General features: G+C 33.8%; 2 protein-coding genes across 3 annotated transcripts; one reads left to right on the top strand and one right to left on the bottom strand.

Annotated features, from left to right (window-relative positions):
- Nucleotides 1-571: 571 nt before the first annotated feature.
- LOC105344401 (uncharacterized) lies at nucleotides 572-7,734 on the top strand. Of its 2 annotated transcripts, none has more exons than XM_011452189.4 (12): nucleotides 572-1,191; nucleotides 1,456-1,489; nucleotides 1,772-1,924; nucleotides 3,039-3,160; nucleotides 3,443-3,590; nucleotides 3,695-3,876; nucleotides 4,104-4,139; nucleotides 4,227-4,274; nucleotides 4,486-4,606; nucleotides 5,391-5,591; nucleotides 5,693-5,979; nucleotides 7,211-7,734. In XM_011452189.4, the coding sequence occupies exons 1-11, from the start codon at nucleotides 1,084-1,086 to the stop codon at nucleotides 5,971-5,973; spliced, it is 1,434 nt and encodes a 477-aa protein (XP_011450491.2). In that variant the 5' UTR covers nucleotides 572-1,083; the 3' UTR covers nucleotides 5,974-5,979; nucleotides 7,211-7,734. The 2 variants fall into 2 exon arrangements, with proteins under 2 accessions (XP_011450491.2, XP_011450483.2); XM_011452181.4 differs by having other exon boundaries at nucleotides 574-1,191; nucleotides 5,690-5,979.
- Nucleotides 7,735-8,820: 1,086 nt separating this feature from the next.
- Nucleotides 8,821-25,043, bottom strand: LOC105344389 (aldehyde dehydrogenase, mitochondrial). Its single transcript, XM_011452173.3, has 13 exons — nucleotides 24,816-25,043; nucleotides 20,551-20,655; nucleotides 17,188-17,328; nucleotides 16,157-16,286; nucleotides 15,901-15,962; nucleotides 15,555-15,683; nucleotides 15,095-15,208; nucleotides 13,469-13,571; nucleotides 11,875-12,059; nucleotides 11,389-11,553; nucleotides 10,986-11,143; nucleotides 9,880-9,994; nucleotides 8,821-9,534 (listed from the first exon to the last, which is right to left on the bottom strand). The coding sequence occupies exons 1-13, from the start codon at nucleotides 24,933-24,935 to the stop codon at nucleotides 9,502-9,504; spliced, it is 1,560 nt and encodes a 519-aa protein (XP_011450475.1). The 5' UTR covers nucleotides 24,936-25,043; the 3' UTR covers nucleotides 8,821-9,501.
- Nucleotides 25,044-25,502: the final 459 nt, after the last annotated feature.

Here is a 25,502-nt window from a genome sequence, read left to right as displayed (position 1 = left end):
AATAATTTACAACAGACTAAAAATTGCGTTTGGGATATGATAACTTATAGAAAAAGATTCCTTATTTTGGAGTTTAAGGATTAAAAAGGTTTATGTTGGGGAATATGAGATTTTAATTTTATGTGGACAGTTTATAAAACAGCTGCATGCCAATGACCTATCGTGTCCTAAGTCGAGTCTAGATCTCTTAATATTTGACCATTTTAAATGTCAATAGGTCCTATTAAAAAAATTAACTATCGAAAATCGTGAATAAGAAGACACAAAAGTAAAAGATTTGTTATTGAATATGACATATGTCGGTGAAATGCAATGCTTAATATAAAACTGTTATCATATTTCTATTTGTTAAAGTGGCATACAATTCTATTTTGTTTTTAATGGTACACTATAATTGGCCATCAGTCTTTTTTTTGGAGTGGGGAGGGATGAGGGGAGGGGGGTACCGGAGTCAAAATGGTTAAGAGTTTAAAAAAGCTATCTTATAGTTAAGACGCCCCGTTCTTATGAAGAGATGACAAGCAACCTGGAATATTTAAAGGGTGCTTATGATGCCTCCTTAAATAGGTCAAATGGTTTTTAAAGATCAAAATTGGGGTCGTAAGATTTCTGATAACACCGTTGGGTTTATCACTGGACTGTGTCTATTACGGACAAGGTATCAACGATGTCTTTCGTGAATATTTACGTTACCAACCGACGCTTGGAATGAAATTCAAGTGTACTTTGAGCGAGAAAAGGCTTTAATTTGGTGTGTTGTGTGTCGTGGTTTTTTTGCGCCTAAAAGTTCCCCTTCCTTACGTTGCAGAGAAATCGATAAGCATTCACAGTGTCTGAAGTACACACGTATTGTGTTCCTTTTTCCACGTGGTTTAAAACTCAAGTACTCGGCATGAGTCCTTAGATGTGAAAATTGCAATGCAGCGATCATCGTTCTGGGTGCCGAGTTCTTTATGGTACTCTATAGTCTATAACAGCTCATAATCCTGCCACTCGAATGGGCGGCGACATCTGTCGTCATGTTTACCTCTTAACTGTGCATACATCAAGGGAAAGTTTATTACCCTGATTGGCAAAGGACTGATGTTTTTTAGGATGCACCATTACGAAATCAATGTGGCCCTTTGGATTTTTTTCACGTGCGAAATGTTGGGATTTCAATGTTTTGTTATCATAGATTGTCATTCTAAGGTAACTTTCTCTCTCTCCCTCTGTCTGTCTGTCTGTCTGTCTGTCTCTCCCTCTGTATGTCTGTCTCTCTGTCTGTCTGTCTCTCTGTCTGTCTGTCTGTCTCTCTCTCTCTCTCTCTCTCTCTCTCTCTCTCTCTCTCTCTCTCTCTCTCTCTTCTTTCTCTCTCTCTTGTATAGAAAAACAGAATATCCTTAAAAAGGTCGAATATGTATATTTTTACATTGAGGCTAATAAAGAAATAATGCTTTTTTATTTTTCCACCAGACTGTGAAGTGCACTGGATACAGAGGAATGTCAGGTAACATGCAAATTCAACAAATGACAACCTTGAACCTTTACCAACACTATTTAGATTTATTAGAGTTCAAATAAAAACAAAACTGAGATGGTTATTTTTATAACAATTATGAATATATGGTATTAACTCTCTTTTTAGATCTTCGAAATTGTTTAGCAGAATCCAAATCTAGTGTTTGAGGACTAAGAATATTATTAATGCTGTTAATTAAACTACAGTGAGGACCAAAATTAATACTCTTAAGAGTGAGTTGTGGAAGCTATCGTATGGGGATTTTTTCAGATTGTTCGTTGGCCATCTTGGAGAGAGAGTTTCCTCTAATGTTTGGAGATAACGGAAACTTACTTTGGCCCAGCAGACCCACCAATTTCCGAAATAGTTCCACGAACCTGGCGGAGAGAAGTCTTGTTCTAAGCTGGGAACCGCCACTAGACAGTAAATACATTTATTCCACTTTTTTCTGCGATTCTTGCGTACATAAGTACAATAAATTAAAAACACACACACACACACACACACACACACACACACACACACACACACACATGCACGCACGCAAAAACATGTAATGTATTATGTGTATAATCACCCACATACGATTTTAATTTTTCTGATGTTTTTCTTTTCGAACTCTGAAAACGGTCATGGAACATGAAAGCAATAAAAAGTGAGGTAAATTAATATAATGATATGGAGAAAACGTATAAACAAATTAAGACAGTGGCCCGAAATAATATTCAAACCTAGCATTGTCTTCTAGGTGTATGCCTGCCATTTAGACAGTTTACATTTGAGGACTATTGCATTGCTAATGACGTCTATAGATTTGAAGGTTTTATAGAAAGAAAAGATTGAAAGCAAACATAAACGCAGTGGACAAAGCAAAAGAAATGCAAGAACGAAGGCACTTAATCTCTTAGAAACACCAAACATACATTTAGTGTTCATTTTTTTTAAATCGTTATTCGCAATGAGATTTGGCCTTTAATGGATTCTTAACGAACATAGAATAGTTCGTAATTCTGTATTGGAGAATGGACGGACAAGGAAGTCGTTGCAAGGTACTGATCCTAAGGGAAAAACAATTCTAAAATGCGTATCAACAAAAGTTTAATTCAACGACACATTTGTTCATTTGCGGGTTCTACGTCTTTATAGGACCCGAATTGCACTTTTCCGTGTAAGATTATTTCAATGTCGGTTGTTATGACAACGAAATAGTTATTAAATTGATTTTACTGTCCAAGTGAATGACAAATGATACGATAAGGTAATGTCGCCTACCTTAGTTTTTAAAACCTTTTTAGTAGATTAATCCTATCTTATGTTTGTTAATTTTTATTTAAACATTAAAGCATTTTGTTTTAAGAAGAAGTAGCCTTGACGACAACGTCGAATCAACATTATTACTACTCCATATATTTAGACAAAACGAATATTCAATTTGTACAGGTCTTTATCAATAATAAACAAAATCTCTTTTTGATTATTATGATTATTATTATTGATGATTAAGTGGGTTTTACATGTATACTTTCCTCTAATTAAGGCAGCATCCGTGATGTGCGAGGTTTCTTTATCACAATACACGGCGTGGATGGACTGGCAAGTGGGCTACATCAGTGTATTGTAATACAGCTAAACCAATCCCTGAGTACAACTCACTACAAGGTTAGTCTCACTCTGCAAGATGGTTTCTATAGTGACATTAAAGATGAAATTTCCGCTTTACAACTGATTTCAAATGTATACTTAATTGGCATTGCAGCATTTCTTTCAGAACATAAATGTCAATTGTTTTTCTTTCTTTTTCTTTTCGGCAATATGACGCATGGAAGCATTTTATTTCACATCTATATTTCACCTCTATTCTTTTAAATTCATTTTGTTAATTTAGATGTTTATGATATCATTGATTTTAAAAGTTTAATGGATATTCCTTATGTTTTGTAGACTGAGTTTTCAGTAACGTATCATCCATTGTTTGAGTCCTCCATTTATGACTTCCGGATTAGCTCTCTTCCAAAGATCGACTTGAATTTCAGTTCTGCCGAAGGTACCATGGGAAACCTTATTCGGATAAAAATAGGGAAAACTACAGGTAGTCAAACACAAAACGATAGATTGGACGTCGACAATTATAGTATTTAAACAATTAATGAGGATACACATGTAGTTGAAAGAAGGGTCGCTGTCTATTTTTAGACAAAAACTCGCCTGCTGATTGGACGACTCCAGTGGTCTGCCAGTCAGATGGTACATCTATCACAGCGGTGTTTCGCTGGCCACCGAGACGATTCATGATGTCACTCATGGACGTCACAATTTTACAATTATTTGAAAACCGCTCTCATTTTCGGAACAATTCAACCAGGATTGTTTTATCAGTTAGTGTGTTGATATCACAACAATTTTAGAAAATTTTAAAATCAGTAAAATTTCTTCAACAATTATTGATAGCCGGTGATTTAAATTCTCCAATTTTAGATTGTATGATCGAATATTCTTTCTTTAAAAACTTAATTTAGGTATTTGATTGTTTGATGTATCTTCTAAAATGTTCATTCTGTCTTTTATGAGTATTTCTTTTCTTCATTATTTACATCTCTAACAGGAGGACCAGTATGGACAATTACACAAACTTCAGTGGGTAAGTTTTTATCCAAGTTAGTCTTCTTACACAAAATTAACATGTACAAGTAATCACTTTCTAAGCAGATCAAACTTTGTTTTCTAGAACTATAGCAGTCTCCTTGAACCAGTAGACCAAAGGATTATGATAATGGTATTTACCTTATTTTTATTGAATTTTGTAATTGATTTTTTTTTATATTTTTGATTATAAATACGAATGTAAATACTGGTATTGCATTGTGCCGTGAATAAGACTTCGACAATTTATTAATATTTATATTCATGCATCAATAGAGACTTCTAGAAAATGTGAAAGAAAGTACATGTACCTCTTAACTAATTGTATTAATTATTATATGAAGATCAGTCCAGTTGATATGGTCAAGGGCCTAGGACAATGTGTGTGTTATAACGCCGACTTTCTTTGCTTGGGTGTATGTAAACAGTCTTCGTGCGAGTTGGTCATCGAGCACCCAACACAAGGTATATTTTCTCGTGTCATTTGCATCTACCTCATGAACGTATCATCGTATGTGGTTGGTCTGATGACATTGTTCGATTCCAGACGATGACAGAAATATTTCGTTAAAAATTCAAAGTAGTATAATAACATTCAGTGTAGCAACTGATTCTTTGCTTTGACCGGTCAAACGTTCTGGTATATAAGATAAAGTCTAAGGTCTTCTTTATCAGGTGATGCCGGGACGGTAAAAACAGTCAATGCTTTAACGCATTGAGCCCTGAGATCTGAAGTCTAATAATTAAAATAAAGTCTAAATATGAATGAAAAATCTGAATGGGCGTAAAACAGCAAACAAACAAATCAATCGTCCTTTCCAAGAATTGTATAAATTTAATAGAACTGCTACTACTTATATTTTGATGTTTTTACCTCCGTTTTCGGAAAAATGAAGAGAAAATAGTACAGAATGTCTTAATAAAATCACTGTACCTGAATGTCCGCATAGTTATATGAAACAAACTCAGGATTATTATGTGAAAATCCATTCTGCAAGTGCACGTAAACGAGGGACATTGTATAAATGTACTAATGCGGACATACAGATGATGCTTGAAAAAAAAGTACTAATTCATTATAATAAATTTTTACCACACCCCTGAAAAAAGTTTTATATAGGTAACCAGAATTTGATTTGGTTTAAAGCTTCTATTCAAAATGTATATGCACGTAAGGATTTGCAAAAAGTAACTTGAATAACTGTAAGATCACACAAGGATCAACGTTTACTTTTTTTTCAATTTGTAGAATCTGCTGGACAGTCTGGAAGTTCGTATAGTAAAGATTTCAAAGAGGGAGATCCTGATCCCGATTCAAAAACCCTTCTCCCTGATCACATCGTTGCCATATGTATCTCTCTGGCTCTGCTGGCCATTTCTGTGACGTCAGGAATTACACTGTTCTTTTTTCGTAAACACGTCAAATTTAGAAGCCACCAACAAAACCTTAGTTAGTATCTACAGTATAGTCAAATGAACTCCGCTCCTAGACTATGAAATCTGAGTTATCATTTACCATACATAAATTGTCCATGTGTATTATTTCAGCAGAGTCGGACATGCATCCGAACAACCAAAAAGCCTCGGAAACTCTGACTTCTCCGGAAGTAGTACTTAATTTGGGCCATTCTCGACATCATCCGGATGTCTCTCGCTCACCAGATTGCAGTGATCCCTTTATCAAACCTTCTCCAGAATTAGACGAAGCAAGTCTAACGCTCAGCGAACAAATGCTTCAAATCAACGAGAACTATCTAAATACTGTTCGTCGAACCGGAAGTCAGATGTCTTTGTTCGCGGAAAAAATTAGTCTTGGTGGAAAAAGCGTTTGATCCAAGGTAATCATTAAAAGTACACGTACCTGTTCGATGTAATCTATTTTGCAATTGAGTCACCAATCATCGGACAAGAAAATTCCCTGTTTCTTTTACGATTTTTTGTATGTTAAAAAAAAACACCTGGAAATACATACGCATGATGTATAATAAGCGAAAAAAAGAGATATATTTGCAAAATCAGACTAAAAGACATAGGTGTAGCACCGTGATTTTCGTAGATTTTAAAAATATTATACGGATTGTGTCATACATGTATGATGATAAGTTTGTTGTGTAAAGATTAAAAAGTTAAGTTGCTTTGAATTTGTTGTGTTAAGATTAAAAAGTTAAGTTGATTTGAATATGCCTAGCACTTCAATGTAAATTAATGATCGGTTACTTGTTCGAGCTTTGTGTACGGAATATTACCCACAATCACAATTTTGTTCAGATCTGACTGTATCTATAACGGGGCTAATTGATGCGACTGTTAATTTTGGGGCAAATTTTGGCATATTATGAATGTTTTAACATATTTAATTCCACCATGTTCCCAGCAATGTCAAATACGATGCCAATATAAAAATAGTACAAAACTTTCAAACTTCTTGGAATATTTAAGGTTTTAAAAGAACAGGTACGCCGACAGATGGATTTTGAGGGGGTTCAATTTAGAGTTACTCTCTTTTTATAGAGTTAAAAGAATAGGTATGCCGACATAAAGATTTTGAAGGGGGGGGGGGGGGGGGGGGGCCAAGGCCAATCGTTCATAAAACAAATTTAAAAATTCGTTTTATTGATGTATTTTGAAAATGTTGATTGTTGACCTCTATGAAATCTGTCATCCGGGCTACCTTTAAGTTCAGGTGATATCACTGTGCGAGTGACCCATTATTATCGTTGAAACTATATTTGGTTGACATGTTTCGATATATTTGTTTCAGTTCCTCTTTTATTCCCATTAAGAAGACAATTACTAAAGGAGTATAAAACATCAGATGGGCTGTATTACATCTTATTACCTTTATTAGTTCCAAACTTATTTATTTAGATTATTAATTCCTTTTGCCTCTTTCGTGTATTTGAAACCTAATCGTTTGTTCTCTGATATTAACTTTTGAAGATGTTGGCACATGCGCAAGCAGCCCTAACATGAGACGATGAATACGTGAAATCAAATAAATTCGGAGTATTAATTTACCTGGTATAGTTTCCCCAGCTGTTTTACATGAAATTAATTTTCATTCTACAGTTGCAGATGGTTCTACGTTTGATGTCAATGACGAACACCCAGTAAAATTAGGTTACTTGCAGAACACCCATGTTCTTTAACCTGACCTCGGTCGATTGGCGCAGCTGTTGGGAAAAATAATCAGGGCATCTCAAGCTCCTGGGGGAAGTATCGAGTCCTCTCCATGCAGTGTCCGTGTGCTGACGGGAAATTTCACAGATAGAGATGCGACAGTGACAGAGCTAGATATATCAGAAAGCAGCGTGAAAGTTTTATAATTAATATCTATTACTGCTGCTTTTCTTCATACATGAGTCGATTGTTCGGAAAAATTTGTTTAAATAATAAGACTTAGTTATAATAGATAAGCGTTTGTTTTTCATTACTTGCACATATGATAGAGATTTAAAAATGTAATAAATTGGTCTCATATGTTACTGATGCGGCTTTTTTTAAGCACGTGGACAAGATGTGCATATTATGAAATTCAAACTTTGGTGCTTAATATCTAGGCAGTGGGGTCGGTAGCAAATTGAAAGGGAGGGGGACAAACGGCCAAAAAGTGTGTAGGGGGGGGGGGGGGGGGGTTCGGTCATGGTTATGTTTAACTTTGCCAATAAACCCCCCTCCCCCCCCCCCCCCCCCCCCCCCCCTCCTCCATCTGTTCCGATGCCTATGTTAGATGTATACATATACCAAGGAATATTTCTAAGGTGGTTTTGAAAACCTGATAAAATTCCTTTTATTGAGATTAGACTTTATCAATATATTCATCAAAACATTCATTTAAAAAGTATATATGTGGAATTTACCACAAAAGGACGTATTTTCCTCTTTTGAAGAACATCATTTTCGAATAAAATCTTACAAAACGTTATAAAAAAGATTTGTAGGAAAAAATCTGCCGAAACCTATTGAGTCGAAACATGATTTTTATATCATTTACATGTAATTTCCAGTGTAAACTACTGGAAAAGAGATTACTCTGTAATATTATTCAAGATTTTCCTGAGATAAATATAAAAAAAACTATATTTAATTTTTAAAAAACTTCTTTAAAATCTAAAATGCATTAATCTGCTATATAATTGGATGTCAACTTTGATTCAATTAACTATTAATAATTAAGAATTTTATCATCGTTCCTTAATGTCGCTTGTGTAATTCTGGAGTTGACTTTGAGTGGATTATTTCTTGATCAACCGAAACTATCTATATTGATGGACTGTACTCAAAGTTGGAAGTACATGTAGCTGTAGTACCTTTAGTCGTTTAGATATAAGGTAAATTGACTACTCCTATTCCCAGAATACACATTCTTCACATTTAACACAAAGAATGACAAAATTATGTATGTTGCATGCACATTGATACTGTGGGTGTATTTGTTTGACCGATTAGAGAGCTGCAAGAGTAATGATTATCCTAATTATCTCGTTTGCAGTATGGAGATTTTTGGTATATCTCCATTGTCTACATTCCAAATAGCAGGTAGACAAAGAAGATCTGCTGGAGATAATCAGGGTCAGTTCTGGAGGTAGTACACCTTAAGTGTTACCAAAATATGTAATTAACGGGAGCCAATCAAATTTTGCATAACAATGTTAGTAAAAACAAAATATAAAAATATCTTATCATGAAATATTATTTATTGAATAATGTAATATTATAGTAATAATAGTAACAGTGCATGCACTTAAAAATACTTCTTTGTATCAAATACTTTCTCAAAAAGGTGTAAATGCTCGACAATATATTGTATATTATTATCATAATATTTTTAATATAGGAATAATAATCCTCCGTTTCCTGTTAAATGTACAAAGTTATAAAATTAATATTTTCTACCAAGCTTGTGTCTGTTAGCTGAAGATGAATAGAGTACAATTCTTTACAGGATAAATATATGTTAAGTCAATGAGCTTCAACAATTTAACATGCTAATGAACTTGGTGATAAAATGAGTTTGGATACACCAGAAAGCAAAAGTCATTTCTTTTTTAAAAAAGTAATTAAGCTAAACATACACCATACAATTACATTTATTTATAAACCAGCTATAGTGAATATTGGTCATTTGTAAACACACATAAAAATCAACTGTAGGATGGTGTGAAACAAGAGTTAGAAAATGTACTACTGTACACAACATCATAAAGCACTTGCATGAGTAAATAATGTACACTGTACGTAAAGCAAATAAATGTACATAAATATTCCAATCAACAAATGTACGCTTAAAGCTCTTATTAAATTCCACTGATGAAATTCTGTACAAGACCAGCATTAACACTTGTTCCAATCTCTGAGATTTAGGAATTCTTCTGAGGAATCTTGATTACAACCTGAAAATAAATGTATTTGTAAGTATACAGATAAATGGACAAAAAAGCATGTGAATTTGAAATGCATGAAGTTTTCTAATGTTTAGGAATAAATGTTTGTAGAGAATTCTGCAGTGTCATTCTATTCATGATGTATACATATAACTATGCAGTTGATGTTAATTGTCATTAATCTTAATTTCGACCAATCTATTGATTCTGATATTCTCTCTACAAAAAATTTCTTCTCATCTCCAGAATATTCACTATAGCTGGTTTATATATAATGTAATTGTACAGTATATGTTTAGCGCAATTAATTTTAAAGACGTTAAAGAAATGATTTTTGCTTTCTAGAGGACTTACGGATTTGACTTCTGAGTATGCCTCCAATCCATACTCTCCCAGCTCTCTACCGTTACCAGACATTTTGTATCCACCAAAAGGCATGCTGGCATCAAACACGTCAAAACAGTTCACCCTGTAACAGAATTTACAATTACCTACAATACAGTGTGAGCAATATGAGTCAAATACTTAACATAATTTTAAAACCTTCTATTAAGCTTTTCCTCTCTTAGACTTGTGTCAGTATTACATTTTGAAATTTAAAATGAACAAATCATTAAAAGGGTTTAGTCTTTGTCAACTTTTGTTTTCTCTAAAGGGTGTTGTCAATGAATATACATGTAATTAATATTTATTGATAAATAAGTATACAATTTTTATAAAGGCATGGTTAATCTTTAAATACAAAGTGCAGAACAAAGTATCACCAAGACATCTTCTATTCAAGTGTTTACAGTTGGTGGTGTTTTGGCCTTGACCTCCCTTTTTATTACCCCAATACTTACAGTTGGTGATGTTTTCACGTTGACTCTCTCTATCTACTATCCATAAATTTACAGTCAGTGATGAATTGGCATGGACTTCATCATTTTCTATAAACAGATTTACAGTACCTGATGTTTTGACTTTGACCTCTCTTTCTACCATCCCTGTATTAACAGTTTGTGATACTTTGACCTTCATCTCTCTGTCTAATATCCCTGTATTTGGTGATGTTTTGACCTTGACCTCTTTCTACTATCCCTGTATTTGGTGATATTTTGACCTTGACGTCTCGATATACTATCCCTGTATTTGGTGATGTTTTATCCTTGACCTCTTTCTACTATCCCTGTATTTGGTGATGTTTTGACCTTGACTTCTCTATCTACTATCCCTGTATTTGGTGATGTTTTGACCTTGACCTCTCTATCTACTATCCCTTTATTTGGTGATGTTTTGACCTTGACCTCTTTCTACTATCCCTGTATTTGGTGATGTTTTGACCTTGACCTCTTTCTACTATCCCTGTATTTGGTGATGTTTTGACCTTGACCTCTTTATCTACTATACCTGTATTTGGTGATGTTTTGACCTTGACCTCTCTATCTACTATCCCTTTATTTGGTGTTGTTTTGACCTACCAGACTGTGCCAGCCCTCAAGGTGTTAGAGAGGTGTAGTGCTTTCTCAAGGTCCTTGGTTTGAACAGCAGCAGCTAGTCCATAGATTGTCTTGTGACATCTCTCAATCAGTTCATCCATGTCCTTGAACTTCAAAATGGTCTGCACCGGGCCAAAAATCTTCAAAGAAAGACATGAAACCAAATAATCACCTACATGTATAAATCAACAGTTTTCTGATCTACATGCATCAACAGTTTTCTGACCTGTAGGCATTTTTATTTACTATTCATTACACCATCATGTATACTTACAACATTGATATCATTGCTACATGTCTCTCTGTTAAAAAGTTAAACCTTGAGAATCTAGACATGATTATGGTATTCTGGAAAATACATCATATTTATTTAATTCAAGTTTACCTCTTCTTGAGCAATTTTCATTTCATCCTTCACATCTGCAAAGACTGTGGGTTCAATGAAGTAGCCCTTGTCCCCCATCTTGTTGCCCCCTGCCACAAGTTTGGCACCTTGTTCTTTTCCACTCTTGATGTACGACATGATTTTATCTGTTTGCTCTTGGTCCACCTGGGATCATACAAAATTATCGTTGTTTCTAATTAAGTTTCTAGTCATCATCAAATTCCAAATACTTTTACTTATAGACTATTGTCATTTTATTTTGTGTACAAAATTATTCATTGAAACAACTAAAACAGTAATAAAATATATGTTATTTACTGTTATTTTGAATTTTATTGCTAAAACATAGAGTGATATTAAATGTGCATAGGTGTTTCTCCAAACATGTTATCTTGGGTTCTATAAATTGTAAACTTAGTACATATACAAGTTTGTGAAACAGGGCTATTCTAACAGTAAAAGTGAAAGCATTTTGCAAGTCCCTACCTGGGGTCCCTGTTCATTGGTCAAATCAAAAGGATTTCCTACAGTCCTTTTCTTTGCCCTCTCTGCACTCCTCTCCACAAACTCGTCGTAGATTTTCTCCTCAACAAAAGTACGGGAACCAGCACAACAACACTGTCCTTGATTGAAATACAGGGCAAAGTGGGATGTTTCAACAGCCTGTTCCACTGAAATAGAGAGGAAAATAATAGTCAGACATTGCTATGTATTCAGTCACAATATACGGCTAAATATGAAGGAGATTTCTATGTCTTTATTCAATGAAATGAGAGAATCAAGTTAGATTTTTTTCAGGTCTTCAATAATTGAAAGTAAGACATTTCTATGTTTCATTTAATGACATAATCAGACATTTCTATCATGTAGCTTATTTAAAAATTAAAAACAATTTCTTTAAAATAGGAGACATTTTTTAAAAAAAATTGACAACTAATTAATTAATATATCCATTATACTTGATGCACCCTGTATTATTTTTAACCTTCCTCTATGCTTATAACATGCATCAACATATTGCAAGCTTCCCATGCATTGCACTGTCTGAGTTTTGTCTACATGCTATCCATATGTCTATACTTACAATTTTGTCTGCATACTATCCAGTAAGAGATACATGTATGTCTATACTTACTATCTAATTAGTCACTATCTAGTCAAAGAATCATCTATACTTACTATTTTGTCTACAGACTATCCAGTCAGAGATCTGTCTATACTTACTATTTTGTCTACAGACTATCCAGTCAGAGATTTGTCTATACTACCTATTTAGTCAGTCATTATCGCGTCAGAGATCTGTTTATACTTACTATTTTGTCTACATACTATCCAGTGAGTCAGAGATCTGTTTATACTTACTATTTTGTATACAAACTATCCAGTCAGACATCAGTTTATACTTACTATTTTGTCTACATACTACCCAGTCAGAGATCTGTCTATACTTACTATTTTGTCTACAGACTATCCAGTCAGAGATCTGTCTATACTTACTATTTTGTCTCCATCCTATCCAGTAAGAGACCTGTCTATACTACCTATTTAGTTAGTCATTATCGCGTCAGAGATCGGTTTATACTTACTATTTAGTCTACAAACTATCCAGTCAGAGATCTGTCTATACTTACTATTTTGTCTACATACTATTCAGTCAGAGATCTGTTTATATTTACTATTTTGTATACAAACTATCCAGTCAGAGATCAGTTTATACTTACTATTTTGTCTACATACTATCCAGTCAGAGATCAGTTTATACTTACTATTTTGTCTACAGACTATCCAGTCAGAGATCTGTCTATACTACCTATCTAATCAGTCATTATCCAGTCAGAGATCTGTCTATACTTACTATTTTGTCTACAGACTATCCAGTCAGAGATCTGTCTATTCTTACTATTTTGTCTACATACTATCCAGTCAGATATCCCTCTATACTTACTATTTTGTCTACAAACTATCCAGTCAGAGATCTGTCTATACTTACTATTTTGTCTACATACTATCCAGTCAGAGATCTGTCTATACTTACTATTTTGTCTACATACTATCCAGTCAGAGATCTGTATACACTTACTATCAGCATCAGCCAGAACAATATTGGGACTTTTCCCTCCGAGTTCAAGGGTCACTCTTTTCAGGTTGGACTGGGCAGCTGCCTGAGCTACAATTTGTCCAACCTGTCATAAATGAATCATTTTATACTGATATACATCATTTGAAGCACATATCATACCCATCATATAAAATAGCTAGACATAATTGAAATGGTGACCATCTCCAGTCTTATAATAAAGTCTGAGCATTGAGATAGGTTGATCACTATAGGCCTCCGGCATAATCTGGCCCAAATACGTTCCAATATTTATCACTATTACATCTTTGATTTTAGGTATAATGAATATCTCCAAATAATTGATTCATCATGATATTAATGTCAAATATACATTACTTCAATTAAGTACAACAAACAAATAATATCAGTATAAGTCAAACATGCTTCACTAATGGGTTTAGTTATTCAATGTGGGTTTTATCATACTGTAGTCAGAGGTCACTAATGGAGGTTTGAGTCATGTGACCACATAAGTGTAGAAAGTAGACAGCGATATTGGGTTTTTGAAATAAAATTTTCAGTATTACTAGCGCTGTTCAAATCAATACCTGGTACACTGTTTCGAGATTTGATTACAACTAATCATTTACATGCCTCACAGTTTTTTTTATTGGAAGACCGACATTTCAAAGACCACAAAATAATGAGTTATAACTTTATCATATACTTGGACACCTGGAGTTTACACACGCATTATTGTTTTTTGTATTGAAGACTGACATTTCAAAGACTACAAAATAATGAGTTTTAATTTTATCATACATCTGGACACATGGAGTTTATAAATGCATTATTGTTTTTTGTATTAAATGCTGTCATTTCAAAGGATACAAAATAATGAGTTTTAATTTCATCATATATCTGAACACCTGGAGTTTATACATTCATCATTGTTTTTCGTATTAAAGACTGACGTTTCAAAGACCACAAAAATTATGATTTTTAACATCATTAAACTCTTAGACACCTCGTTGTGCGCATAGAGGACTTACAGTACTTTATAGGAATCCATGTCTTATCAAGAACATCATTAAGTGAACTCTATCTTATTATCTACCTGTATACAATGAACTCTTTGATCACCAATCTGATTACAGTCAGCTGATCTGATACATGTTACCTATTGCTCTTGAACATCTGAATCAACTTGCTTGGAGGTCACATTCAAATGACCTTTTAATAAACCAATCAAATTGTAAGTGGTGAAATTCTGAAAGCAAAATCTGAGCTAATATTAGCATTCAAGGTGGCCACTTCATAAAGAAAAGTACTTACTTTCAGGAACATGTATCATTATGCTACATAAGCATACTATTCAAGTTTTTGTTACTGCAGACATTTAAACATTTCACTGAAAAAGCTTGAAATGAAACAGGCATCTTGTTATTGTTACTTTTACCCACAGTATTCAAGAAACATAAATTTCAATTTTTCGAAAAAGATTATGACCTTTTATTTAAAAATAATTAGATTATTCGAATGTGACATCTACGCAAATTAATTGAGACGTCTGAGAGCAACATCAGACAGCTGAGATGAATCAAATTGTGTGACCACCTGTATACAATGAACTCTGTGACCCCTTACCTCTGTGGAGCCAGTGAAAGCCAGCTTGTCGACATCCATGTGACTGGCGATAGCCCCTCCTGCAGTGGGGCCATACCCTGGGATGATGTTAATAACACCGGGAGGGAATCCAGCCTTTAAAAATAAAATAAAATTAAAGTTCTAAAATGCATATACATGTAGCATGTTTCATCAGTATCTGGTATTATTTAGCAATGCAATTTATTCATCTGGCCAGGTGAGCTATGTAATTTGTACCTATCTGGCTAGATGAGAAATGTATTGTATACCTCTCTAGCCAGGTGACCTTTCTGGCCAAGTGAGCAATGTTTTGACAATTGTTTATCAAAGTTCTAAAATGCACATACATGTAGCATGTTTCATCAATATCTGATATTATTTAGCAGTGCAATATATACATCTGGCAAGGTGAGTAATGTAATTTGTACATTTCTGGCCAGGTGAGAAATATAATGTATACCTCTCTAGCCAGGTGAGCGATGTAGAGGGCGGTGAGAGGAGTCTGCTCTGCGACCTTCATAACAACCACATTACCACAGGCCAGGGCAGGGCCCAGCTTCCAGGCCTGCATCAGCAGAGGGAAGTTCCACTGTAAACAGTACACAAAAGATATATATCTGCAATTTGGATAGTACAGATCTTTATCAACATCTTAATTCGAAAATTGAAATAGCACATCTTCAGAAGAAAATACATATTCAGGTACATCTTTGAAGTGAATTCTACTATCATGGAATAATTTCAGTCTTTCTGTATTCAGATTATCATATATATTCCTGTATTGATAAAAGCAAGACCAAACATACCGGGATGATCTGTCCACAAACTCCTACCGGTTCACGTCTGGTGTAAGCAAAGAAGTCTCCAGCTGAAAACCACAAATGAATCAAATACAGTAATATAGTCTTTAAAAAGTCTACTGGCAGTGCTTGCCAGTAATCAACTCATTTTTTCAATATTTTAACAAAAGTACCAATAAAAGGTTTATTGTCTCAAATAATTAATTTAAGAGTAGAGTTGTAGAAAAAATGTTTTGGAATGAGTTAATAATAATTTCCTTACCCACTGGCACAGTCTTGCCCTCGATTTTATCAGCCCAGCCGGCGTAGTAGCGGTAACATTTGATGACCAGGTTAAGATCCGCGTTAAAGGCCACATGATAAGGTTTACCATTGTCAAGTGTTTCCAAAGACTAATCAAAATACATTAGGATTTCCATGTATGAAATGTCACACTTGCTATTTGCAGGCATTCTAAAATCAATTTTGTTATAGTATGGCCAGAAAACACAGCTGAGACAAGACCTCAAAGTTATCATATTTTGATCTTCTGACAGCTTAACATTTTGAACCCTATAGCCTTTTTCTCCTGTTCTTTTTAATTTTTTGGTACCATGAAATCAATGAATTACAGAAAACATTAAAACAAGAGGGCTAATGCTGTTATATTTACATCTACCAAGTATTATTCCCTCTATTTCTTACGGAAACTTATAGTTAATTCATAGCTCTATAGAAACAGCCAGATTGAAATCTACATGCCCCGTTTATTGATTGGTCGAAATCTACAGCGGCTGAAACTGACAAGAAAGTGACAGGACCAAACTTGACACACCCAGTTTATCGATTGGTCGAGACCTACAACTACCTAGGAAAAATCACGGACTGCACGAAATAATCATGACGACGTCAGACTCAAAGTCTCACAGGAGACGATTTGGCTGTTTCTTTAAGTTAATGTACTTACGTACATTAACAGTAATTTAGTGAATTTTACTTACTTTTCATAATCAATTTATCAATTGGCTAAAATAAAGATGTTAATATAAACAATAAAATGCTTTATTTGATGATACATTTGGGTAATGAAGGTAGCGATCATTGCAGGAAAAATTTACATAACCCGCGTTACCGGGTTATGTATTTTTTCTGCAATGTCGCTACCTTCATTTCCCGAATGAATCACCAAAGAAAGCATTTTATTGTTTAAATAACACCCATGGAATTTTTCATGCAGAATTTTAACCTCTGTGACAGTACAGTTTATTTTTTTTATTTCAATGAACTTGGGGTACTACACAAATTAATACACACTGTAATGTAGACTCTGTCTCTCTCTATCAGGTCTGCCAGCTTATTGAGAAGAACACCTCTTTCTGAAGCATCCATTCGTCGCCATGGTGATCCCAATCGGAAAGCATCTTGGGCTGCCTTCACTGCTAGGTCTACATCTTTCTATAATTTAGTAAAAGATACACATATATATGTTCTGTTGTTGTACTGTTGGTACCAGTGATAACAATAGGTGTGGCCATAGCATCTTACATGTAAACGATAGTACATAATTATTTCAAAATAAAAATTAATACAAAGGTGGCTCACTATTATGCAATCATGTATTTTGTTGGCTCAGAGAAATAACATATAGACTCAGAGCACCGTTGTTTATTCTAAAAAAAATATCATGATGCCATTTTCTCTTTTTCACTTATATTAATACAATATATGTATTGCAGCTTTTTGATCACTGTGAGAATAAAGTACTATTTATATCTGATAGGAAAGAGAGCAACTCCTTAATATCACTCAGGAAACAGAGCAACTCACTAACAAAAATCTGTGCACTCAAGAAACAAAGCAATTCAGTCTATCAGACAGGAAACTTCAATAGCAATTTAATTTACACTGCTATCACACTTTTCATCCTTAAAATTTCAGTTTTGTTGTTTCAGTTTCATTTGATGTCTTATTTATATCTTATTTGGTCAATATAGTGAACAAACAAAAAACCAAGTAATTTATCTTGGTATTTAAGGAATAAAGGAAAGGAAAATCAATATTTCACGGTATCAAAATATTATATATGACACCGGTACATATTTACATAAAATCTGAAAAAAAAACTGTTGTTAAAGTAATTCATTGCTATTTAGTTGGATTTTCCAATGAATAAATTAGAACATGGACCAATGAATCATTTGAGAGCTGGGAGGAGACGAATTTTTCCCCATGAAATCATAATGCTATTTTGTTTGTATTTAGTTCATTTCCCTCAATGTATGAGGACCAAAAATGCTTGTTGGAGCATACAAAACAGTTACCATGATATCAATTTAAATCCCAAACATTCAAATACAAGTCTAAAGCTGGATAAAGGAAATCATTTACTGAACATTCATTGAACTGATGTTCTGAAAATCTTGCAGTTCTTCCATTTAAATGCTGTGGTGTGTAAATTCCCCTCCCCAAATATTTCATACAATGGTGGACTAGAGAGATATTCATAGCAAACATGGATTTAAATAAAAATAATCTCATGAAAGAATAGCTGCTCAGCCATGCAAACAGAGATCTCAAATTTTTAGAATTGAATTTTTAAAAAACATTATGTGCCAAATATGTGTCAAATTTTAAATTCCATATACATGTAACATTAAGTAGTTAAATAGTTGGCATGTGTTCCAAACTCAAACAACCTTGCATCTTATAAATGAGTTGCAACTTTATTTTTGCTATATTTGTCTTTAATACTTCTGTTAAAGTATCACTTTGTGTATTTTATGCCAGTCAAATACATGCACCAATTATGTTCATGGAATTTTAATTAAAGAGGGTCGGTTTATTATTTGGTATTTCTGAGAACTATATTCAATTTAATCTGATTAAAATCAAATCCTCGAAGCTGCTGTTTATATGATATATCACTAGATGTCATATAAATGGGAGCATCGAAGATCTCTTCTTTGCTAGCCAAGGGTTTCTGATCCGCATCGCTTCTCACGAACATGCAACGGTCTGGATCAGAAACCCTTGGCTAGCTAAGATGTGAGGACCTGGCTTTAGGACTGACCTTCAATTTTTCTTCAAGATGTGTGAAATGCAACATCAAACATAATATTTCTTCCAAGATGAAATTCTGTAATTATTGTGGATTAAAAGTTACCGTAGTAAATAGGTTCATGCAAATTCAAAGAAAGAATACTCTGTGGAGGGGATTGATATGATTTTACAACACATCTACCAATGCCATTATTTTCACACTTAGAGTTTGATCAACAAACCAGTTTCCAGCTTTGTTCCTTTTTTGTCCTCATATATCCTCTAAACCCACACTATATATAAGCAAATGGCACTAGTATGTTTCTTGATTAAATGTATAACAAATTAAGGTAAATTTAGGAACATAAAAACACTTTGGTTTGGAATAATTGATGGTTCATCCAATGCTGATTGCAAGAAATAATCAATATTGGATACTCCTAACAGGATCAGCGATTAAAGTAATTATTCTAGCATTCAATTTGACAGCTTTCTCTAGGTCTTCTCACACATCAACTACAGAATTATATCAAGTAGACTAAAATCTAGTTATCTGGAAAAATTCTGTTTGTCAGCTAGTTCATGCATCAATCAACCGAATTTAAGCTGAAAATGACTATGAGCAGTATTATGCATTTTTTGCTCCATAAATTGAAGTTTTTTTTTAAAAAAGCTTTAAAAATAAGGTGAATGATAGTTGAAATCATATTGAAAATAAGTGTAAAAGGTTATTACCACAGTCTTATTTTGATAAACTTGTTTTGTAGCAAAATATGGGTGTTTTCCCGTGATTTTTCGACTGGGAAACATTGAGCACAGGCTTGCTCAAGTACCATTTTTTAGAATGATGTGTATAATTATATGAAGAAAAATATATGTTAAAATCCTACTTCAGCAGACCTGTGCACTATACTTCCAAATGAAAAATATATAAAAAAAAAATAAAAATGACAATACATGTATTTTCATTTGTTTGCAAAATTGTGGGAATTGGATCATTTAGGTGACATCATAAATAAACAGCGAATGAGCAATGATGTCAGACTAAAATCAAAATTCAATTGATAGGCATTTTTGTACAATGATTCATGAAAATTTGTTTTTTATATGATACTTTTTAAGAATTGGTTAAAATTTGGGCAGATATTTGCTGACCACACCAAATATAGTTCTTTGTCAAAATGTTAAAGATTTTGAATATTTCAAAAACTTGAAAGTGACATTTTATATCAAGAGTAGCATGCAAATATCACCATAGCCATGCACAATTAAATGTGAAACTATCTTTTCCTTATACTCATAGTTTAAAATGTTTCCTTCTCGAAGGAAAAAGGAAATGAAACAAATATAAAAATCTCAAACAAAAATCTGTATTAACCATCAAAATCCTTCCAACAGGTCTGTACAGTGAGTGTTTAAGCTGTTAATGACACAGTCATGATTATTAATGACCCTTGACAAAAAGCCTCAGCATTGTGTTCTGTTGAGTTTTTGTAAACAACACCTTAGCTGTCTGCTTAGTGAATGGAGGCAATGAAATGGATATAAAAAACAGAGGGCATTGGCCAATTTCTCTGCTTTGATGTAAATGAAATAAAGTTGAAGATCCACATAGTAAGAAAACGTCCGGATCCTCACCTTATCTCCTTCAGCGACCTGACAGATGACCTCCCCTGTTGCTGGGTTAATCGTTGGGAACGTCTTCCCCGACTGACTGTCTACGAAATCATTGTTGATGAAAACCTGTGGAGAGAACACAACAGATGCAATAAACGGATGCAAAACGAGAGAAACATACCATACCTATCATAGGTCAACCCTCCTTAGGTCACGTACCACTTAGGAATTCTTTAGATCCACTTGAATTAAGAGCCTTCCCTCTTAAATATGACTTATAATTACCTGATGGTCAAGTTTCATTTCTCTTGTTGATCAGTTTACAATGATTTTCAATTAATTATTATCGGGGGAGATCATTATATTCCTGTATTGTAATATAATGAAATATTATTTTTGTGATTACCCCCTTTTGCATTATTGATTAGTGTATTATATACATATATAATGTACAAATAAATATAAATATATATATACATGTATACATGCATGTATAACCTTTCAATGTCATTTTAATAAATGACATTTCATAAAACTTTTGTTTAATTGTGCTGTTAAATATAAAGCAGTGTTGTGATTATAACTATAAGGCTATTCTATTTAAATATTCGAAGAAATCAAATTTCACATCAAAATGTATTACATAAAATTACCTTATGGTTATTTTTCATTTCTTTTATTAATCCTGATACTGCAATGAATTTAATCTTACAATGAATTTAAGTGGCATTTGCAACTGCATTTTTAAAAATTTACCCATTTTTTCTTTTCTTTTATATTTACATCCACTAAGTATTATTCCCTCTATTTCTTACGGAAACTTATAGTTAATTCATAACTTTATAGAAACAGCCAGGCTGAAATCTACACGCCCCATTAATCGATTGGTCGAAATCTACAGTGGCTGAAACTGACAGGACTGAAATTGACATCCCCTGTTTATCGATTGGTCGAAACCTACAACGTCCCAAGAAAAATCAGGACTGCATGAAAGAAGCATGATGATGTCAGACTCAAAGTCTCACAGGAGACGTTTAATTTGGCTGTTTCTTTTAGCTAACGTACTCATGTAATTTAACAGCAATTTAGTGAATTTTACTAACTTTTCATAATTCATTAATTAGTTAAAAGAAAGATGTTAATATAAACAATAAAATGCTTTCCTTGATGATTTATTGGGGTTATGAAGGTAGCGATCATTGCAGAAAAAATTAACACAACCCACTAACACGGGTTATGTATTTTTTCTGCAATGTCGCTCATGCGCGGATCTGGAGGGGGGTCCAGACCCCCCCTGCAAAATTCAAATTTCTTTAAATTACATTGTAAAATTACCAAAAATATGCCTCGGACCCCCTTCCCCTAGCAAACTCAAATAACCGTTGGACCCCCCCCCCCCCCCCCCCCCCGGAAAAAAAATTTCTGGATCCGCGCATTTTGCTACCTTCATATCCAGAATGAATCACCAAAGAAAGTATTTTATTTTATTAAATAAGCATCAAGGGCCCTCAAAAGGATGAATATGGTATTCTGAGCCTATATATACATGTTAATCTGGGTTCTACATAAAGATCTCGATATGGTCAATGGCCACCAACATGATAGTCTTCACCCCATGCCATTACCTGTCCGTGTATCCTATACATCCAGACACTATTCAGCTGCAGCTTTACCCCTAAATGTGACACATCACATATACTCTCTATATGTTTGTTTCATGTCAGTTTCATGAAATTACATTTAAATCTCCATTCCAGTGTGTAGAATGAAAGTTGGTTATATGAACTTTCTAATGCATATGTATAATCCTATATAAATGCATGACCCAACCCTACCCCCACCAAAAAATGAATTATCCAACATTGATTAACATTTGATCCCTAATATGTTACAAAGGCTCATATTATCATGCAACATTAAAAATACAAGATATTTTTTAATTATATATCATTGATAAAGATGTTTCTGTGTGATAATACTGTACATGAATGAAATGCAGGTGCTATAACACTGACATTGTACATGTTGTATGGACTGCACTACCTGTATAAAACTTTATTGTTGCTGTGCATGTGTTTAATGGTCTGGTTCATAATGCACCCTGACTTGCATGAATGCATGAATCAATGATTATTTACCAAAAAACATTGAGTTTAGCTCATTTGGAATTTTGTCAGTGAAGCATGCCAAACAGTTCTATTAATTCCTTAGCAAATTTGTGGCAGCCCTTTTAATTACAAAACAGGTGTAACTGTTACAAATTCATCATTTATTTCATTTTGTATGTTACTTATGAAATTGCTAGTACCGAAGATATAAAACAGAAATTACTGTAGAAGCAGAAATATTTGTTGAGGATTTAATTTCGTTATTTATGTTGGCAATATAAATCAACGTAATTAAATCTATGACGAATTTTTAACCCAAGTATTTATAAATGCAAAGAGATTACGATATGATGAAATTAAAAGCCAATGCAATCTTATTTGGTTTAAAAACAACGAAATTTTGACCCAACGAAAATATATGCTTCTACAGTACTCACCAAATCACATACATTGGGTATAAATGAAAGGACAGTTAAACTAGTTTCATCAGTTAAAGACTGACATTTCAATTTATGCTTGTTGATTTTTCTCATTAGAAACATTTTTAAATTTTATCAACTTAATCCTGCAGTGACTATGTCGACGCTCCCGGATGTTAGCTCTTCATGCATTCTTAGTTCTTGATATCATTATAAGACCATAATGAATGATATATTGTGCATGACTCAAATATGCATGCAGTCTGCATAATTTTGTTTTTCTTTGTTGTTCTTTATATTCAATAATTTGACAATTTATAATGTAATATGTTATCAGCATGCATTTTAAATCAATAAACCATTTTCAGTAAACAAATACATATATGGCACTACCAGTATACATGCATATATAATTCTGCATACTTAAAATTGTGAATATATATGCCAGAAAATTTCATGGTCACTGAAATAATGTTCTTTTGTGCTACGGGACAATATGAATTCTATTTTAAATATAAACGTGTACAGTTTAGGACAACAACATAAAACAAAAAGGTAGTTCTATTGATATGTAAAAGCAGTCTTTGTCAGCGGCGTAGCGTGACCCAAATATAAGTGTAGGCAAAAATTGAAGCCAAATGCTTCACTGATGCGCGAAGTGCGGACGGGGGTAGGTGTGGGAGGGGGTACCCCCCTCCCGCAGGGGGGGGTGGGTTAGGGGGGCCTCCCCCTAGAAATTTTTTTAAAAAGGACGCAGAAATACCACTTTTGAGAGTAAAAAATTGTTAGTTTCAACAAATTAGTTATGAGGGTTTTTATGGAACATTATGTAAATTTAAAATATTTTATTTCCTATTCTCAGTCACTACATTCAATTCGTAATAAAAGCAAACCAAACTTATATTTTTCGTTATTGAAATATACACCGCATCATTAACTATATTCTGCATGTTTTTGTAAACAAAACCAACAACCGTACTATTTCTATATCAACTTCTTTATAAGTCATAACTGATACGCCACATGTACATATATTACTAGGAGTAATAAGTTATTAGTGATAAAAAAAAATAATTCTTGTTTAGCTTTTCGTGGGTTCCAGGCACGGTTTACAGCAATCGCATGCATGCAAAAAAAACCCCGTCGATTGATATTACATATATGACAATTACTGCTTTCGATTTGTTTTATGATTTTTTAACTAATCAAAGTTAATGTCAACTTTGTTTCAAATCAAAAATTGTACACAAATTTTAAAATTTGCTTTACAAAATTATGTGTAGGCAATTGCCTTTTTGCCTCATAGTACGCTACGCCACTGTTTGTTAAACATTGTATTGATCAATAGGGAAGTTAGTATATGCATTGTAATTATATTCAAAACTGCGCAGTATTCACTACATACACGAGTTATGATCACTGATCATTAATATCTGTGGTTTTTGTTGAAAATCACCGTCTTAAATTGTATGTGCGTTTTGAAAAACTGTGAAAGTCTACTGAAATCTACATAATATCTGTACCAAGTAGCTACTTTTCTCGCACCTGTTTACAATTTTAAAAAAATAATAGACGATCCTATTGGTCTGTTACCCCTATTGTGTACATATTTTGCAATCTTTGCACAATATGCTGTATGCCACTTAGACCAAACATTAACAAGTAAATACTTTTAAAAAAAATTTCTATTCAACAGTGTTCAAGGTATGACTTTGCACGAATTACACGGAGATTTACTGCAGCTCTAAATTTGACCTACCTTATTGTATTTGATTTCGGGGTTCTTAATTGGCTGGGGAAGCGATGACATGCAGGCAACATTGTTTCTGAGAGCAGCGGAGAGTGCCCTAAACTTAAGTCCACATCTGAATAACGCCATGTCAAATTTCTTACAGGTGCTTTCCTAAAGTACTGTCAATTCCCCAATCTCCCCTCACAGCAGATAAGACAGTATTCACAGTATTGTGAATAAAAAAAAAATAGGTCGAGAGTACGGTGGCCTCCAAGTGCTATATTTCAATTGCGTAGTACATTTAGCTAAAATGCAAATTCTGCATTTAAATCTAACTTGATGTACAATGTACTACACTACTACACCATTTGCACGGTTCGGTTCGATTCACTTTTTGCACGGCACGGTTCGTTTCTTGCAAATTCGGTTCGCTTCTTGCACGGTACGCTTTGCTAAAATTAGCGGCACGCTAAATGTGAAGGGTTTGCGCGCTGGCCAGAATGCTTTGATTTTTTTCCGATATTTTTTTTTTTATTTTGCCCGATTGACTTTAATAAGATGGTGATTTAGACAAGCATTTTTCTCTTTTAATATAATGTAGTATTTCAATTTAATGAAAATTTGAACTTCTCTATATACCCCGTTTTTGGTACGTCGCGTGAAACGTATCGGAATCCGGTGAGCGAATGGGATGTTTAATTTTGATTAAATTAG

This window comes from Magallana gigas, chromosome 6 (genome assembly GCF_963853765.1).
Source record: "Magallana gigas chromosome 6, xbMagGiga1.1, whole genome shotgun sequence".
NCBI lineage: Eukaryota > Metazoa > Mollusca > Bivalvia > Ostreida > Ostreidae > Magallana > Magallana gigas.
The sequence above is the reverse complement of the archived record's forward strand: the minus strand, read 5'-3'. Positions and strand labels throughout refer to the sequence as shown.

Coding starts and splice junctions, on each gene's coding strand:
- LOC105344401 (XM_011452181.4), top strand. CDS start 1,084: ATGTTTTTTAGGATGCACCATTACGAAATCAATGTGGCCCTTTGGATT. Junction 1,490..1,771: donor TGGATACAGAGGAATGTCAG/GTAACATGCAAA, acceptor GGATTTTTTCAG/ATTGTTCGTTGGCCATCTTG. Junction 3,877..4,103: donor CAACCAGGATTGTTTTATCA/GTTAGTGTGTTG, acceptor CATCTCTAACAG/GAGGACCAGTATGGACAATT.
- LOC105344389 (XM_011452173.3), bottom strand. CDS start 24,935: ATGGCGTTATTCAGATGTGGACTTAAGTTTAGGGCACTCTCCGCTGCT. Junction 20,656..24,815: donor CCGAAATCAAATACAATAAG/GTAGGTCAAATT, acceptor TTCTCTCCACAG/GTTTTCATCAACAATGATTT. Junction 17,329..20,550: donor AGGTCGCTGAAGGAGATAAG/GTGAGGATCCGG, acceptor ACTAAATTATAG/AAAGATGTAGACCTAGCAGT.